Source organism: Physcomitrium patens, chromosome 17, assembly GCF_059467195.1.
Source record: "Physcomitrium patens ecotype Gransden chromosome 17, ASM5946719v1, whole genome shotgun sequence".
Classification (NCBI taxonomy): Eukaryota; Viridiplantae; Streptophyta; class Bryopsida; order Funariales; family Funariaceae; genus Physcomitrium; species Physcomitrium patens.
In genome coordinates, this window is record NC_143426.1 from 4,716,316 (window position 1) to 4,730,741 (window position 14,426).

At 42.6% G+C, this 14,426-nt stretch overlaps 3 protein-coding genes and 1 pseudogene across 10 annotated transcripts; 2 read left to right on the forward strand and 2 right to left on the reverse strand.

Moving 5' to 3' along the window:
- The first annotated feature begins 2,439 nt into the window (after positions 1-2,439).
- Positions 2,440-5,081, forward strand: LOC112294427 (peroxidase A2). 3 transcript variants are annotated; one of them, XM_024544822.3, is made up of 4 exons: positions 2,440-3,300; positions 3,800-3,991; positions 4,158-4,323; positions 4,452-5,081. In XM_024544822.3, the coding sequence occupies exons 1-4, from the start codon at positions 3,064-3,066 to the stop codon at positions 4,865-4,867; spliced, it is 1,011 nt and encodes a 336-aa protein (XP_024400590.1). In that variant the 5' UTR covers positions 2,440-3,063; the 3' UTR covers positions 4,868-5,081. The 3 variants fall into 3 exon arrangements, with proteins under 3 accessions (XP_024400590.1, XP_024400592.1, XP_024400591.1); XM_024544824.3 differs by having other exon boundaries at positions 2,444-2,591; XM_024544823.3 differs by having other exon boundaries at positions 2,913-3,267.
- A 754-nt stretch (positions 5,082-5,835) lies between these two features.
- On the forward strand, positions 5,836-10,170 carry LOC112294426 (serine/threonine-protein kinase PCRK1). Of its 3 annotated transcripts, none has more exons than XM_024544818.3 (6): positions 5,836-6,106; positions 6,424-6,524; positions 6,656-7,727; positions 8,199-8,462; positions 8,743-8,865; positions 9,079-10,170. In XM_024544818.3, the coding sequence occupies exons 3-6, from the start codon at positions 7,308-7,310 to the stop codon at positions 9,952-9,954; spliced, it is 1,683 nt and encodes a 560-aa protein (XP_024400586.1). In that variant the 5' UTR covers positions 5,836-6,106; positions 6,424-6,524; positions 6,656-7,307; the 3' UTR covers positions 9,955-10,170. The 3 variants fall into 3 exon arrangements, with proteins under 3 accessions (XP_024400586.1, XP_024400587.1, XP_024400589.1); XM_024544819.3 differs by having other exon boundaries at positions 5,873-6,088; XM_024544821.3 differs by having other exon boundaries at positions 5,897-6,088; positions 6,899-7,727.
- A 180-nt stretch (positions 10,171-10,350) lies between these two features.
- Positions 10,351-11,722, reverse strand: LOC112294429 (uncharacterized; annotated as a pseudogene). 3 transcript variants are annotated; one of them, XR_016498137.1, is made up of 2 exons: positions 11,274-11,722; positions 10,351-10,671 (listed from the first exon to the last, which is right to left on the reverse strand). The product of XR_016498137.1 is annotated as an uncharacterized LOC112294429, transcript variant X1 (transcript). The 3 variants fall into 3 exon arrangements; XR_016498138.1 differs by having other exon boundaries at positions 10,398-10,671; positions 11,311-11,718; XR_016498139.1 differs by having other exon boundaries at positions 10,398-11,028; positions 11,311-11,718.
- Positions 11,723-12,118: 396 nt separating this feature from the next.
- LOC112294428 (glutathione S-transferase F9) lies at positions 12,119-13,821 on the reverse strand. Its single transcript, XM_024544826.3, has 4 exons — positions 13,537-13,821; positions 13,267-13,350; positions 13,097-13,145; positions 12,119-12,994 (listed from the first exon to the last, which is right to left on the reverse strand). Exons 1-4 carry the CDS (start codon positions 13,603-13,605, stop codon positions 12,531-12,533), a joined length of 666 nt encoding a protein of 221 aa, XP_024400594.1. The 5' UTR covers positions 13,606-13,821; the 3' UTR covers positions 12,119-12,530.
- Between the last annotated feature and the right edge of the window lie 605 nt (positions 13,822-14,426).

Below are 14,426 nucleotides of genomic sequence, written 5' to 3' on the forward strand. Positions count from 1 at the left end.
AATATTCTATTATCTTTTTTTATTTGCAAAATAAACATGTGGATTTAATATTGAGAAGATATGTACATATAATTTGAAGTTGTTTATTAAATCCAAACAATTAAAAAAACAGATTTTGACTATGATAAAAATATTATTTGTTGCTTCAGTTTACATAGGATTTAATACATATCTTATGTTATTCTTGATAGCAAACAATAAAAAGAATAGCAAGCCACTTGAATTTATTGCAATAGAAGTGGACATGAGAATAGTAAAATAAAGATGATGGTAAGGTACAAAATCTTATAAAATTGAATTTTAAAAAATTAAAAATTATATTTAATCATGTAAAAAATGAATCATATAGATAAGGACATCAAATAGAAAAGAAACACACTTTTGCAAGTGCAATATTTTGACTTAACCATTGTAACTTATACTGGTCATTTAAATTTCTAAAATCAAATTACAAAATTCAAAATCAACATTAGATTATTTAACATTACAATTATGTTGATAAAAAATTACAAATTTCTATTTTCATTATTTCAAAAGCTCTTCTTAAAAATATCTCACTTTCATTTTATTTTTATTTTTATTTTTTGGTACGGTTCCGAGCTGGGTGAGAATGGTACAAAGAGCCTGTGATTGATAATCTCTTGCCCAGTTCAGGATCCAATGGACTGTCCCTTCACAAAGACCCCTGTTCCCAATCATCACTTGCTATTCTTCTCACTTGCTGCTCATTCATGCATGAATGCATTATAGTAAATAAACAAAGGTGGTATTGGGGCGGATCATGGAGGATGTAGCTTTAAAGTAATATTTTTATATCCAGGGCAAAGTATGTGGATATGAATTTCTGTGCACATATGTAAATGAAAAAAAATTTGGGTGCCTGTTATAGTGCTCTAAAAATCATTTCTGGAAGCTTTGTGTAGCCTCTAAATGCTTGAAGGCTTCTATGAATAAACTCTGCTGAGCTTTCTTGAGGATTCATGGGCATTGTTTCAGCATGTACATTTTGTGTTACTATGTAATATTAATTTAATCTTGTGTAAACTAATTTTTATATCTTGTGTATTTTGGTAGATTTCTTTCATTTTTTAATTTTATGTATGTGTTTTTACTGTTATTAATAAAATGAGTTACTCATGTCACATATTTTCAAGAGGTATTTTATAAAATAGATATTTATTTTAAATATGATTTGTAATTTTTCCTTCAAACAGTTGCATACTGCACAGTCATTATATTTGTATTTGTCAAACTCACATTAACCTCCATTCACTACCACACAATCCACAGAAAAATGTACAGTTGTCACACCTGTAATCAACTTCCCCTTTTAGAGCAAACCCCATTCATGATGCATGCAGAATCACATGACAAGACACACACACATCAATAATTTCCTTAATCTACATGCCCCACAGTTCAGTGTTCATTCTTTGTGTCACCTCAAATTTCACAAATGAAACCATATACTTCTGTACACACACATTTGTATACATACAAGGAATTGTTAAATTGACCCACATATTTCTAAATTTATCCACCCATCCTAACCATCATCACAAAATTCTCCAGTACCAAATCCACATTGATCAAAAACCAATGAAAAAATGGTTGGATCCTCAACCAATAATGTTGGGTGGGTTGATTTAGTAAATGCGTGGGTAAACTTAACAATTCCCTAAATATATCTATCTTTCCTTAGACTTGTGTAGAAATTTGGGACGCAGACTCGGCAACAACAAGAGTGGGGGACATCATGAATTGGAGTGGAGAAAGGGATCGTAGCCACACAAGCAAGCGCGACGTGGCAACACCAGCGTGGAATCCACGTCGGCCATGCGGTGCAGCCAGCTGTCGCAAGTGACTGGAAAAAAGAGCGCCGCGAGGCGGCGGCTGAATCCAGACACGGATGCTCGCTCTCTCTCACACACACAGCGACGGACGGACGGACGGACGATGCGAGGGAGTGAAGGCCAATCCTGATGGTCAATCCTGGAGTGTGCATGGAGCAACCGCGAGGAATTATTTCGCGGATACGCCATAAGCAGGTGAGTGAGGCGAGTGAGGCGAGGAAGAGGGGCAAGGGCGAGGATTCCAAGCATGGGGTGGAGCTGTAGGAGTTGGTAAAACTGTACCGCATCACCTCTGTCACATGATTTGCCAATGAGTTGCTTTCGAATGCGATGTTCGACTGGTAGGTCCGTGCCGCTTTGGGAATAACATCAATTATCACCCCTCCAAAAGCAACGAATTGTTTTTGGGCTAAAGACGTGCACGCCGATTTGGCTGAATGGGACCAATCTACATTATTGGACCCCAGCCGTGGCAGCCCAACCTCCAAAGCCAACGCCAGCGTCCCCCCAAGCAACGCGTCCATCCTGGCATGGCGACACCACTAGCTTAACAATAGCAGCCCACCTCATGGTTAATTGGTTTCCCTAGCCCCGCTCCCTCCCCCCTCCCCCCAACCACCTCCGACCCGCTAAGCGACACTGGACTCCTAAACCATACAGCTTCTCCGACATACACATACGTGACTCGGCTGGAATGCTTGGCGGTATGACTGTTGTTATGAGGTTTGGTCAATTCAGGTGTGCACAAGGAGCTCATATATGTTCACCTTTACTTCGTCGACCTGAGCATAGAGCTCTACTTTTCGCTAGTCTGGCGCTGCATATTCTCATAGACTCGGTTGAAGTGTGTGATAACGCTTCTGTCGATCTCTGTTTGGTTTGTACTCGGTGGTGACTGTTGTCTGGCTCCCGTTCATGTGAATTCCTGCTGCGTGGACATGATCTACACGGGACTGGCATGTGGGGTGACGCTTCGTAAGGACTAGGCTGATGAGTGGAAACGTTGGAAAATTGATGGTGTAGAGATTCGAGAAGGTGCAATTGTATCAGATGAAGATGTTGTTGATATTGCTAGAATAGGGATGAGGTTGGAATACAGCGCTGGTTGCTTACGTTGTGAAGGCATTTTTTTATCTCGGTTGAAGACTAAAGTTAGTCGGGGGATTAGAGGTTGTGAGTTTGGAAGAGGGGTACTCACATCAGCTGTCAGATGGATGCCTGCTACTCCTCGTCGACGGTGGTGTTGCTTCTGTTGGTGTTGAGCTGCATGCAATTGGTTGTACAAGGCTCCTTAGATAACCAATACGGTCTCAGAAAATCCTACTACGGGGTCTCGTGTCCCAACGCCGAGGAGATTGTTACTAAAACTGTGACCAAAGCAGTGAAACACGACTCCCGATCAGCTGCTTCACTTGTGCGCTTATTTTTCCATGACTGCTTTGTCTCGGTACCGATGGACTTCGCTCTTTTCCTCAATTCGCCAATGCCCATAACTGAATCTAGAATTTTGCATGCAGTAAACGAGATATACATCATTATGTCAAGTTATTTGTTTTTTTTTTTTTTGTTTTGTTTTGTTTTGTTTTTTTATGTTTTCATATTAATTTTCCAAGCTCCAGAACAATTGCGCAAACATTAAGTATCAACATGTCTTGGTTTTTAAAGGTCATAGAGTATGAGCCTGACGTGTTTAGAGGGTAGAAAATTGCTAATTCAATGAATATCTCTCTGTTCGTGTTTCTGTGGAAATTGTCCACCTGGGGTAATCGAGAGCTTTGTCTTTCATGTAATTCGAACTAAAGGAATTTCTACTGGTCAATGCCTTAGTTTATCTGAAACTGAGTTTCGCGGACCTTTTGAGTTAGAAATTGAGTCTTGCTGAAGCGTTCTATGGTCATACACTCCAACGTTGTAACAAGCAATTGCACACTGATTGCTGCGCCCAGGGTTGCGATGGATCGGTGCTGCTGGATAATTCCACCACAGCAATGAGTGAGAAAGAGGCTCGTCCCAACATCAACACATTACGCGGATTCGGAATCATTGAGCGCATCAAGGAATCGCTTGAGAATGCTTGCAGTGAAACCGTCTCATGTGCTGACATATTAGCTCTTGCTGCCCGAGATTCTGTCGTTCAGGTAACCAAAATTCAGTCTCATGAATTGAGTTAATCCCATAAGATGGCCAAAAGAGTCAACGAATTCTTCCCAGGACTTCTGAGATTAGGACTACACTTCTGAGCAAGAGATTTGACTGGGCAACTTCAACGCATGAATTGATGACATTAGATTTAATATGTGGCAGACTGGAGGGCCCCATTACGACGTATTGCTGGGTAGACGAGATAGCATCATAGCCAACTATACTGGTGCTAATGCTGTGCTTCCGTCACCAAAATTCAACGTTACGACTCTCACGAAAAAATTTCTTGACGTCGGCTTGACCTCGGAGGATATGGTCACTCTATCAGGTTGGCATTCGAACCTCGTTTGGAGCTCACGCTTCTCGTTGTGCTACGACACTGGTAGAAATCAACGATTCACGATTTTCTCATGCAGTTGTTGAGAAATTTCAAGTGATGTTTGCTCATTTTCACAGGTGCCCACACAATTGGCAAGACTCACTGTACCTCGATCACAACTCGCCTCTATAATCAAAGCGGAACCACCAAGCCCGATCCCGCCATTCCAGCGGAGATGCTCAGAAAGCTGCAAACCAAGTGCCCGAACGACCCTACCGACCTCAAAACAACACTCGTTCTGGACGACGAGACTCCCGAAGTCTTCGACAATCAGTACTTCAAAAATCTTCTAAACAAACGAGGTATTCTGTATTCAGATCAAATTCTGGCAGACACGGAAGGGTTCAACCTCGACTTAGTGAACTTGTATGCCAACGACCAGAACGCTTTCTTCGACGCATTCGTAAAATCGATGACGAGGATGGGAAACATCAGCCCTCTGATGGGAACGAGCGGCGAAATCCGCAAACGATGCGACAGAGTGAATCTGTAAAAAGAAAACTGCTACACATCGGTATAACTCAGTTTAGATTCGTCTAATTGCAGGTGGTGTGCAGTTCTGGTGCTCAAGAGTGCAGGCCTCTCTTCAGACACAAGTCTGAGAGGGGTCGAGAAATAAACTCCTGGAACAAGTGAGCTGTTCTCGCATGCGATGTAGTCACTGTACAATATGAAGGAAACCATTCACCACCAGATTGTTTCTGTCACTTAGTTTTCTACGTGCCATTGAAATTTACGGAAGCGATCTCCTTGTGACTTCCTTAGATGAACAAACAATTTAGGTTCAATTTGCTGCGTGAAATCAACTCCAGGGAACTGTGTTGATTCGTTCATATAGTCACACGTCGAGAGATCCGTGTGTGTGCGACGATTTACTGTGTCCCATCGCAGTCGGAGAAGAGAAGCTTCCGAACTCTAGCTCCAGTCGCTCTGCAACAAATCTGCAAGCTCATAGCAAAACGTTTACATGACAGTGTAGGTTTTGTCTACTGTAACCAGTTTGGAAGATGCGAGTTGAGTGAGACAACGACCAATCTGCTCGGTGTTAAAAATAGATGATGCATTCAGAGGAACAAGCTTAATAGCTGGATTATAATGTGCGCTGACGCTGAATATACAGAGCATGGACTCTTCCTAACCTCGACATTACCAGTGGTAAGAAAGCAACAGTATGTGGTGAAAAACTATTCAGTGATTCATAAACTGGTAATTTAAGGATGAAGCGAATTGACTGCCATCGTGTGAAAGCATGAATGAACAATCTATCGATGGACAAAAGTTCGGTGATCAGGATGGCATCATGCCACGTAAGATTGCCGAAGTGGAAAAATGTCTACCCATTTCATAATATTTCATACAAATTAGATTGCTATTCTACTCCATTAATGGTGAATGGACCCAGCACCTTTTAGCCCAATATGCAAAAATGAGTAGAAACCTAGGTGGAGAAGAAGGAACGGCGTTTTACCAACCACACCTTCCCCTCGCTGATCCCAAGAGCTTGTACTCACATGCAAGTTGCGACCCACCCCGCGCTTTCGCTTGGTCGGCCGCGCGGGCTGTGGTGCGATGCGTCGTGGACAGTCTAGCTTGGGTTTTCTTTTTGTTGTGACATGAGCTCTGCTTTGATGTCTCTGTATCGCTTCGCCGTGCCTGTTCAGTCCTCGTTACATGTGAAATCTGCTTACTCCGAGGTTTTCCTCAAGAGGTTTGGGTATGGCTTCTGTTCATGGTACGGTAACTCGTTGGCTGCATTCTGAGTTTGTAGAAGTGTAGGCTCTATGCGAGGGGGTCACTGTTGGATCTCTTTTCACCTTACTCAGGACTCGACGCAACTGTTGTGTAGATCGTGGTTTGAGTTGTGCTGCAGAACATAGTTTCTAGCTGTGGTTTGTGATGTATTGGTATGTGGTTGGGTTGTGGTCGGTATAGATCTTCCGGGTAATTGCTTACAGCAGGGAAGATTCATTGCTTCTGGTGTATTTTTGTTAGGGTATCTTCATTTGGGGGATGATGGTCGGTAATAATCGGTAGAGCTTATTCTTGCAGATTGTAAATGACCTGCAGCCTTTTGTATCGTTTTTGCTATGGCTAACAGTCGATCGGAGCTGCCCATTGACTGCTTCAGTCTCTGTACTCCGCTGCAATGGGTATGACACAATCTCAGTCTAATTTGTAGATTTTTAGTTCCTTTGCAAGCTGTACACATGATACACTTAAAAATGTCTTGGCTATGCCCCTGATATCTGCATACCTGAATGTGAATGTTTGTGGTTTTCAGTAATTGGATGTGATGGAGTTGGGGGATGCTGGATATCCTTGAATTGCTTCGAATCACGGTTGTTGTGATCGATCATGGTGTTCCTTGAACCGGAAATAAGCGACAATGCTTTATTGTGAACTAAAATTGCAGCAAAAGAACAGGATCATTATATATTTTCCTTACACTCTCTCCAGAATTAGTTTGGACATGAAGAGAAGCTTGGGTTTCAGTATGGGTCACTGACACCTTGGTTATTCTCAGGTGTGTATTTATGCAACACTGAATTCTCAGATGCGACTGGCACATTCTGCACTCTGTCACAATCTTGGATCATACTAAGAGATTAGCCTTCCTGTTTTCAGACAGCCGTGTTTCCTGCATCATTTCTCTTAAACCACTCACCGACATCCGCGTTATGTGTGTGTTGAGCATTGACCTGGCTTGACATGAATGGGGGGTTCACCTTAAGCGTTTTGACTTGATTGAACGTCAAATGACCACGTTCTTGTCATCGATGAGGTCAATTTGAGATTATCCCAGGCAGACGTTCTATTACCAGGCACTGCATTGCCGACAACTACTAAAAATTTGCGTGCCGCCAAATTATTGATTTCGCAATTTCATTGTTACTTCATGTTAGTTCAGTGGGTACAGCTGACGTATTTCAACTATGGGGTGCTTTGATTTTGTGCCAAAACGGCCCGAGTTTGAAGTGAAGTCTAAGGAGAAGAACATCCCCTCGGGTTCTGGAGAGGATAATGCATCAGCCGTGAATTCAGGTAGCTATGGTCCATCGGATTCAAGCATCAAGGGTGATTTTGATGCTCTGTCGTCATCAGAGTCTGTTCTCATCAACCCTCCGGGTAACCAGTTTTCACAAAGTGGTTCACTTCGGAAACCAAACGATCTCAGAGATTTCACATTCCATGAGCTTAGATATGCAACTAAGAATTTTGATAGGAAAAGTCTCTTGGGAGAGGGCGGATTCGGTCAAGTGTTCAAGGGCACAATTAGGCAGAAACAGAATTTTGGCGGAGGAGAAGAGAAAATAGATGTTGCCGTGAAACAACTGAATTCTCGGGGTGAACAGGTATGTCTACCCGTGTAACACACATCATTATTAAAGTGTTACACTCGTTGGGCGTCATAGATGGATAATCTGGCTTGACTGACATCTTCGGGTTGAAAAGTTTTAGGGTTTTGATAGAATATTGTTACATGAAGGCCGAGGCAGACATTGAAAATGAGTTAGGTTATGATATGCTTGCCTAGCCCGTTCGTTCCCGTTTACAATGTCAGTAATGGGGTGAAAATCGATCGAGTCGCTGCCGCATGTAATCAAAGTGGAAATGCGTCAGCTTTTTATATTGTTTTTATGAGGTAATTGAGGCTGATTCTTTGTGTCGTGCTAATCGGTCTTTAACGGGGCTACTAATCAAGCAATAGTACATTCCTCTTAGGATTGAGATTTCGGTTTCGAAAGTGTAGTTAACTTCTTGAGAAGTATAGTGAGAGATTTTCTGAGTTAGAATATTATCCTCCGTGTACCAATTTCTTGCAGGGCCATAAGGAGTGGCTAGCGGAGGTGCATTTTTTGGGGCTGGTGGATTCCCCACATTTGGTGAAGCTCATAGGGTACTGTGCAGATGATACCGATGAAAGAGGAATTCAAAGATTGTTGGTGTATGAGTTCATGCAAAATAAGGGTCTCGACGATCACTTGTTTCGACCGGGACCAAATTCTCTCTCGTGGCCCACAAGGGTAAAGATAATCTTGGGAGCAGCGCTAGGTCTTGCCTACTTGCACGAAGATATGGAGTTCCAAGTAAGTAGCAAATCATATTTGGTTGGATTTCTAAAATTAGAGGAAGCTTCTCAACAGGATTTTCCGGAGAATGTTGGATATTGCCTGCTGACTAGATTTACTTATTTTTGAGTTACATTATGCAATGATTTGATTTACTTCAGCTGATGCTATGCAAGCAAGTATAGTTTTGAAGGAAAGCTCGCATCAAATCTTAAAGATCCTAGCAAATGCCTTGCGTTGCCATGTAGTTATTGATAAGTTTACAATTGGTTTCATGATATGTTTGACGGTTTTCTAGATCATTTTTCGTGACTTCAAGACTTCAAATGTGTTATTGGACGAAGATTTTAACTCAAAGCTGTCAGATTTTGGGCTTGCTAGACATGGTCCTCAAGAAGGCTACAGTTATGTCTCTACTGCGGTAAGACGGTGTTCCCATCTCCTTTTGAGTTCACATAGCTTGGTTGATTTGGAACTGATATGCAATGATGTTCAACGAACTAAAGTGATTAGCGTAACATAAATCGACCTGCTAGCTGAGGCTTGAGATTATAACCCAAATTGTTAATATTTAAAGACGATGTTGTAGGATGGTTGGCAAAAAGTTAAGTCTAGTCTGGATTGGGTGGTGTAGATAGTTGGCACAGCAGGATATGCGGCACCGGAGTACATACAGACAGGTCATCTCACTATGAAGAGTGATGTGTGGAGCTTCGGCATTGTCATGCTGGAGGTGCTAACTGGAAGAAGAGTCATGGATAGAAATCGGCCAAGGAATGAACAGAGATTAGTAGAATGGGCGAGACCCTTCGTCAATGACCATCACAAACTCTATCAAATAGTTGATCCTGCTCTAAACAACAACTATCCAGCTAGAGTAGTGCAGAAATTTGCGCAGCTAGCGTATCAATGTCTAAACAAGGTTCCAAAAAGTAGACCAAGGATGAGTGACGTAGTGGAAAAGCTGAAGATTGTGCAAGAGAGAACCCTTCACTGGGAATCTACGCCCTCTCAATCTCCGTTACATAAGGGCAGGGTGTCAACAGAGTCTCGGTCTTTGAGCGCTTCACAAGAACTTTCAAGACCATCCAAAGGAAGTCCCATAGGTCTACCCCTTGGCTTGTCAGGTATCCAAATCGGCAAACCAACAAAGTCTGGCTCAGAAGTATTCGGTAATGTAGATGTATCACATCGAATATCAAATCTGATTTCAGAAGGTTCGAGCCATTCTCCAAAGTCTGTTGGCACATCAGCAGCAGGAAGTTCAACGGCAGCCAATATAGAAGGGGAGAAACACACTCTTGGAAAAGCTGGGAAGGAGCCGAACTTGGTGGAGAATGTCGTTGAGGGACGAAAGCATGAGGACTCGTCTGGAGGTAATCCAATAGCTACATCAGATACTGCAAAGAAAAGATCACGAGCAGGCCTTGACAGATTGGCAAGAATGAGTCGAGAGAGTGGCCGGTTTAATTGGATTCCGCGGCTTTCCTTCTCCACTAACGCCCATTAGTGTAACTTGGGGTTGATGGGATGTCGGGTGCACTGCATGTGACAAATGTCTTGGCAGTGAATTACATAATACTTTACCATAAGCTGGTTGTTCAAGATGTACAAGACATATTGACACATGACAGACTAACATTAATCTATTGTTAGATTTGTTAATTCTTTGTACAGTAACTGGGTGTCCAAGGATTTACTGTAAGTTAACATGTGTTCTCTGGCTTATGTTTGTCCGGGATTCATGTCAGTGACTGGATCCCTTGCATTTAGCGAGTGAAAAGTGCCATCAGCATAAGCTAACTTTTCTGAGTAGAATATCAGCATCAGCACAGTTTTTAAACGAATTTGGGTGTAGCAGTGACCCGTATTTACTGATTGAAGAACATTCCATGAATGAACTAAATTCAAGCGCAAAGTTATACGCTCCATCTGGAAGGGTGATTATACACATACACAGAAAGAGTAAACCAAGTTACATCAAATACAGGATCTGTACATCCTCGCAAGGCCGAGCCACAAAGGCCTAGATTGCGCAGGCCCTCATGCCTTTTCAGTAAGTTACAATTTACTAATTATGCATACCTTGAAAAAATATCCTGACACTTTCTAATTTTAATTTCAGAAAAAATCTATCAATGCAACTGAATGCTGGTGGTTGGCTGCAAGAACGGCAGCTGCAGTATGCATTTGGATGCCTTCTCTTCTGCTCAGTGTTGCATGTACCCTGCACACTTCAACACCAATTAGAAGGCATCCGAAAATACTCCAAAAGACTCAAGATTATCTTCCGGAAATTGCTGGACCTTAAAGCCAAATGTATTTCTTCAATTTGGAAACCAATGTCTACTGCTTCGTCTGCAGTCTCCTAGTGAAAACCCATCGCAGGGACAGCTCCAACTCTCCGCTAAATCAACTTCGGATATCTCGCAAACTACAGTGCTCATAAGATCCCATCCTGAACGTGAAACTGCCTACTGTTGGCAATGTGTTCTGAGATAATAGAAACGATGGCTCTCCAGCTCTCCAGCGCTCCATGAGCAATTATGAACGCCCCAAGTGATCATGCCATGTATTTGTTACTCTAACGACCATACAAGAAACAAAGACCAATCAAACGTTACTAACGACCAAAACCGTGAACATGCTTGGAAATGTCATTGGGACTCTATCTGTCGGTAATCGAACTCTTGGACCACCTCATACATGTCGTCCAACTTCATTTATGCTACAACAAAAACTCCTACATGCCGTTGCCAAATCATCTTTGGGAGGAAAACATCAGCTATTCAAGGAAAGAAAGAACCAAACCCAGGCCCAAACACGTACGTTTACAACAGAAAGCTGTCGCATCTTCCCTTCTGACCTTACTTCCCAGTATTCATCATAAGCGTAATGTTGTCCCCCTTGAGCAATATCCGACCTAATGGCTTCCGCGTGTTCTTCTTGAGCGAGACTTCCTCAGCCTCCTCGAGCACCAAGTTCATGTACTCATCGAACCCAATGATGCGGCCCTCAATGCGCATATCCTTCTGCTCAAAGAGCCATATCTGAATCCTGGACTTACTCTGCAGAAAACGAAATATAAGATTGATGGGCTGGGTCATAATCCGCTGCACCTTGGTCGCCATTGCGTCAGACTTTCCAAAGATACCTTTTACTAGGAAAGAAAAATAACGGGTAAGCTGACAAATGAGAAGTTGCAAAAGGAAGCTTTCCACTGTTGTAGCGTCTGCAAAATCCAATGGCTGTACCGAGGCCAAGCAAAGTAGCGAAAAATAAGTAAACCTTATTAGGGTTTTGCACGTAATGTTGGTCAGCCTTATTGGTCAAAACTCGACACGTTGGTCTGTTTCGTGGAAATTCAATGCCATTACAGCAAAAATAACTATTTTAGGGTTTACGAAACAACGAAGTATATCCAACTTGATGAGTGGAATAGGGCATGCTTTTTGGGCACGCCTTGTACATTGCAACTCTAGTAACATACTCAGAATATCATTTAGAAGGTGAGAAAATTATTCTTTGCTAAAGAAGGAAGACATGTGAATTACTATCGTATTTTTCAATGTTCTTTTTGCCTTTAGCTATCGTGGGATGCTTTATCTCTTGGCGCATTTTTTGAAATCTGTGTTAATTCATCTCCCACAGGACAAGGCCTCTAAAAGTCCCAATTACGAGAAGTGTAAAAAAATTAATTTCTTATCTCTACATACAATACTGTAGAAAAAATAGCATTTTAATATTTTATTTACTATTATTATTATTATTATTATTATTATTTTGAGGACCTTTGGATTTATTTATCTAAATATAGGACCAGCTAGGAAACCTTCTTAATTTAAACCAATAAAAATATTCAAAAGTTGAGTCCTCTCACTTTGTCCCCTAAGTATAAAGTGTTCTGTATCCAAGTATAACCGTTTACATTGAAATCCTGACCACAAAATGAGAAGACAACTCCACGTGGAATACACATCGACGCACTTCAAAAAGAGAATGAAAAAGCATGCGGAGAAGAGGGCGATTCTGTGTGGAACGGCCCTCCATCGTCCTTGGCGAAAGCACGAACTCGGGCTCACTTGCTCACTCCAGCGATGGCGCGTTATCCCAATCCAGTTGCAACAGCTTTTGAAATCCTGGGCGTTCGGTGATGGCATCGGTGTAAGCCCACACATAAGGGTGATGCCGAAGAACCTCCGCCTTCATAATCTTCACTTGGTACAAGTAGGGGGTGTGGCAGGCATCGGCAAAGTTGTACTCATCGCCGGTGAGATACTTGCTGCCCTTTACGAGATGGGCCTCGTACACGTCCAACACCTTGACCAGCGCCGCGGTGCAAGACGCCACCAGCTCTTCGTCCAGAGGGCGGTTCAAGGCGCCGGCCACGTATAGCTCCTTCAGCATAGGCGCTAGAGGCGGGTACAAGACGTGGGCCTCCGTCTCAACCCACTGGTTGATGGCTGCTCTTTCCTTCAATGTCCTGCCCATATTCGGCGCCCCTTGGCCTTCGTACTTCTCAGCTATGTATCGCGCTATGGCGCGTGACTCTGCAACACAAGGCACAAGGCACAAGGCACAATTCAGGACTTCCGACTTTGTGGAAGTCGGAACTTTCAGAAGGTCCGGTATCAGCCAGGTAGCGTTCTCACCATAGATCTTGACGTCGCCATCCTCGAGGTATGGAATTAGTCCAAAGGGCTGCAGGCATAGTCACACCACAGACAACGAAGCACATGGTTTAGCGGCTGCAGCAAGCTCGCAAGCGCAGTGTACACAATCGCCCAATTCTACCAAGTATTTCCGAGCAAGATATCCTTACATGCTTCGCCAAGAAGTTGGGTTTGTCATTGTCGTGAGTGAACAAGTTCACATGAACCAACTCCAGTTCTTTTTCAGTGCCCGCCTACAAAAAATATAACACACGACGTATAAGACCATGCTGAGCAAGTCCAGGAACTCAATTTCAGCTGCTTTAGCAAAGTCAATTTCTGTTCCACCAAGAAAATTGCTGCACCAACGCACACAAACATTCACAACCGAGAACAAGCACACGAAAAAAGTCCCAAGTAGAACTGCGTGCATCATCAACCTCGAAGAGCGGCACAATGGCGCGCTGCACATTGAAAATGTTCTTCATGCCATACAACTTCATCACCATGGCCGCTGGATTCCTGCGTGGAGGCAGTGCCGGTAGGATCCTCGACACTAGTCCGCTTCAACACCTGCGACCAACCTGTATCTTCTTACAGTGCTCACCCTACTTCGACGAATAGATTCCAGTGGAATTCTTGATGGCTTGAAATGCAGTTCGAAATGGAAAGAGCTGCCTTTGAGCCGTGTAGACAATGTCATCGGCGCTGCAGCTCTGATCCAGTAACGTTGTGATTCCGTCACAGCTGAGTTCAAAGATTTCTCTCCTATTGTGTGTTGATAGGCTAGAATTCAACGTGCTGATCAGAGAGTAAAGCATGTGGGGCAACGCTGTAGCCCCCATTTTGTTATTGTTCTGATAAAAACATGGTTATCACATGCTTGGTTTGGGCTCCATGAAGGCGTCTTCCTTGGACGAAGTCAACAGTGCGTGTACACTGCGTCAGCATCACGTATGCCAGTGAAAAGCTTGAAATATTGTCAGTTAGACTCTCATTAGCAGTATGCCATGTACATTCTTTTGCTTGCTCTTATTGCAACTAAGGAGGGGGATAGATGTTGCAATTTTGTGAAAGCCGTCAATGAAGTCTAAGATACAGAGGTGGAGTGAGTTAATTACGAAGCATTTTGAAGTAGGTTTAGGACTTAGGTGCCATAATATGGATAAAGAGACAAGACAAGAAATACTTTAGACCTCCTTTATTCCTTGTGTTCTGAATAATCTTGTTCCCAATTCAATATATAATGATTCTTGTATCACAATATATAAGTTTTATTTATTTTTTTATTAAGTTAACTTAAAATATCACAAAAATGTAAAATTTTTAG

What these genes read in the sequence shown, in the direction of transcription:
- LOC112294427 (XM_024544822.3), top strand. Translation starts at nt 3,064, where the DNA reads ATGGATGCCTGCTACTCCTCGTCGACGGTGGTGTTGCTTCTGTTGGTG. An exon ending in CCCGAGATTCTGTCGTTCAG is followed by an intron (nt 3,992 to 4,157) that starts GTAACCAAAATT and finishes AATATGTGGCAG; the next exon opens with ACTGGAGGGCCCCATTACGA. An exon ending in GGATATGGTCACTCTATCAG is followed by an intron (nt 4,324 to 4,451) that starts GTTGGCATTCGA and finishes TCATTTTCACAG; the next exon opens with GTGCCCACACAATTGGCAAG.
- LOC112294426 (XM_024544818.3), top strand. Translation starts at nt 7,308, where the DNA reads ATGGGGTGCTTTGATTTTGTGCCAAAACGGCCCGAGTTTGAAGTGAAG. An exon ending in ACGAAGATATGGAGTTCCAA is followed by an intron (nt 8,463 to 8,742) that starts GTAAGTAGCAAA and finishes ACGGTTTTCTAG; the next exon opens with ATCATTTTTCGTGACTTCAA. An exon ending in ACAGTTATGTCTCTACTGCG is followed by an intron (nt 8,866 to 9,078) that starts GTAAGACGGTGT and finishes TGGGTGGTGTAG; the next exon opens with ATAGTTGGCACAGCAGGATA.
- LOC112294428 (XM_024544826.3), bottom strand. Translation starts at nt 13,605, where the DNA reads ATGGTGATGAAGTTGTATGGCATGAAGAACATTTTCAATGTGCAGCGC. An exon ending in CCAACTTCTTGGCGAAGCAT is followed by an intron (nt 13,146 to 13,266) that starts GTAAGGATATCT and finishes CTATGCCTGCAG; the next exon opens with CCCTTTGGACTAATTCCATA. An exon ending in TGGCGACGTCAAGATCTATG is followed by an intron (nt 12,995 to 13,096) that starts GTGAGAACGCTA and finishes CTTGTGTTGCAG; the next exon opens with AGTCACGCGCCATAGCGCGA.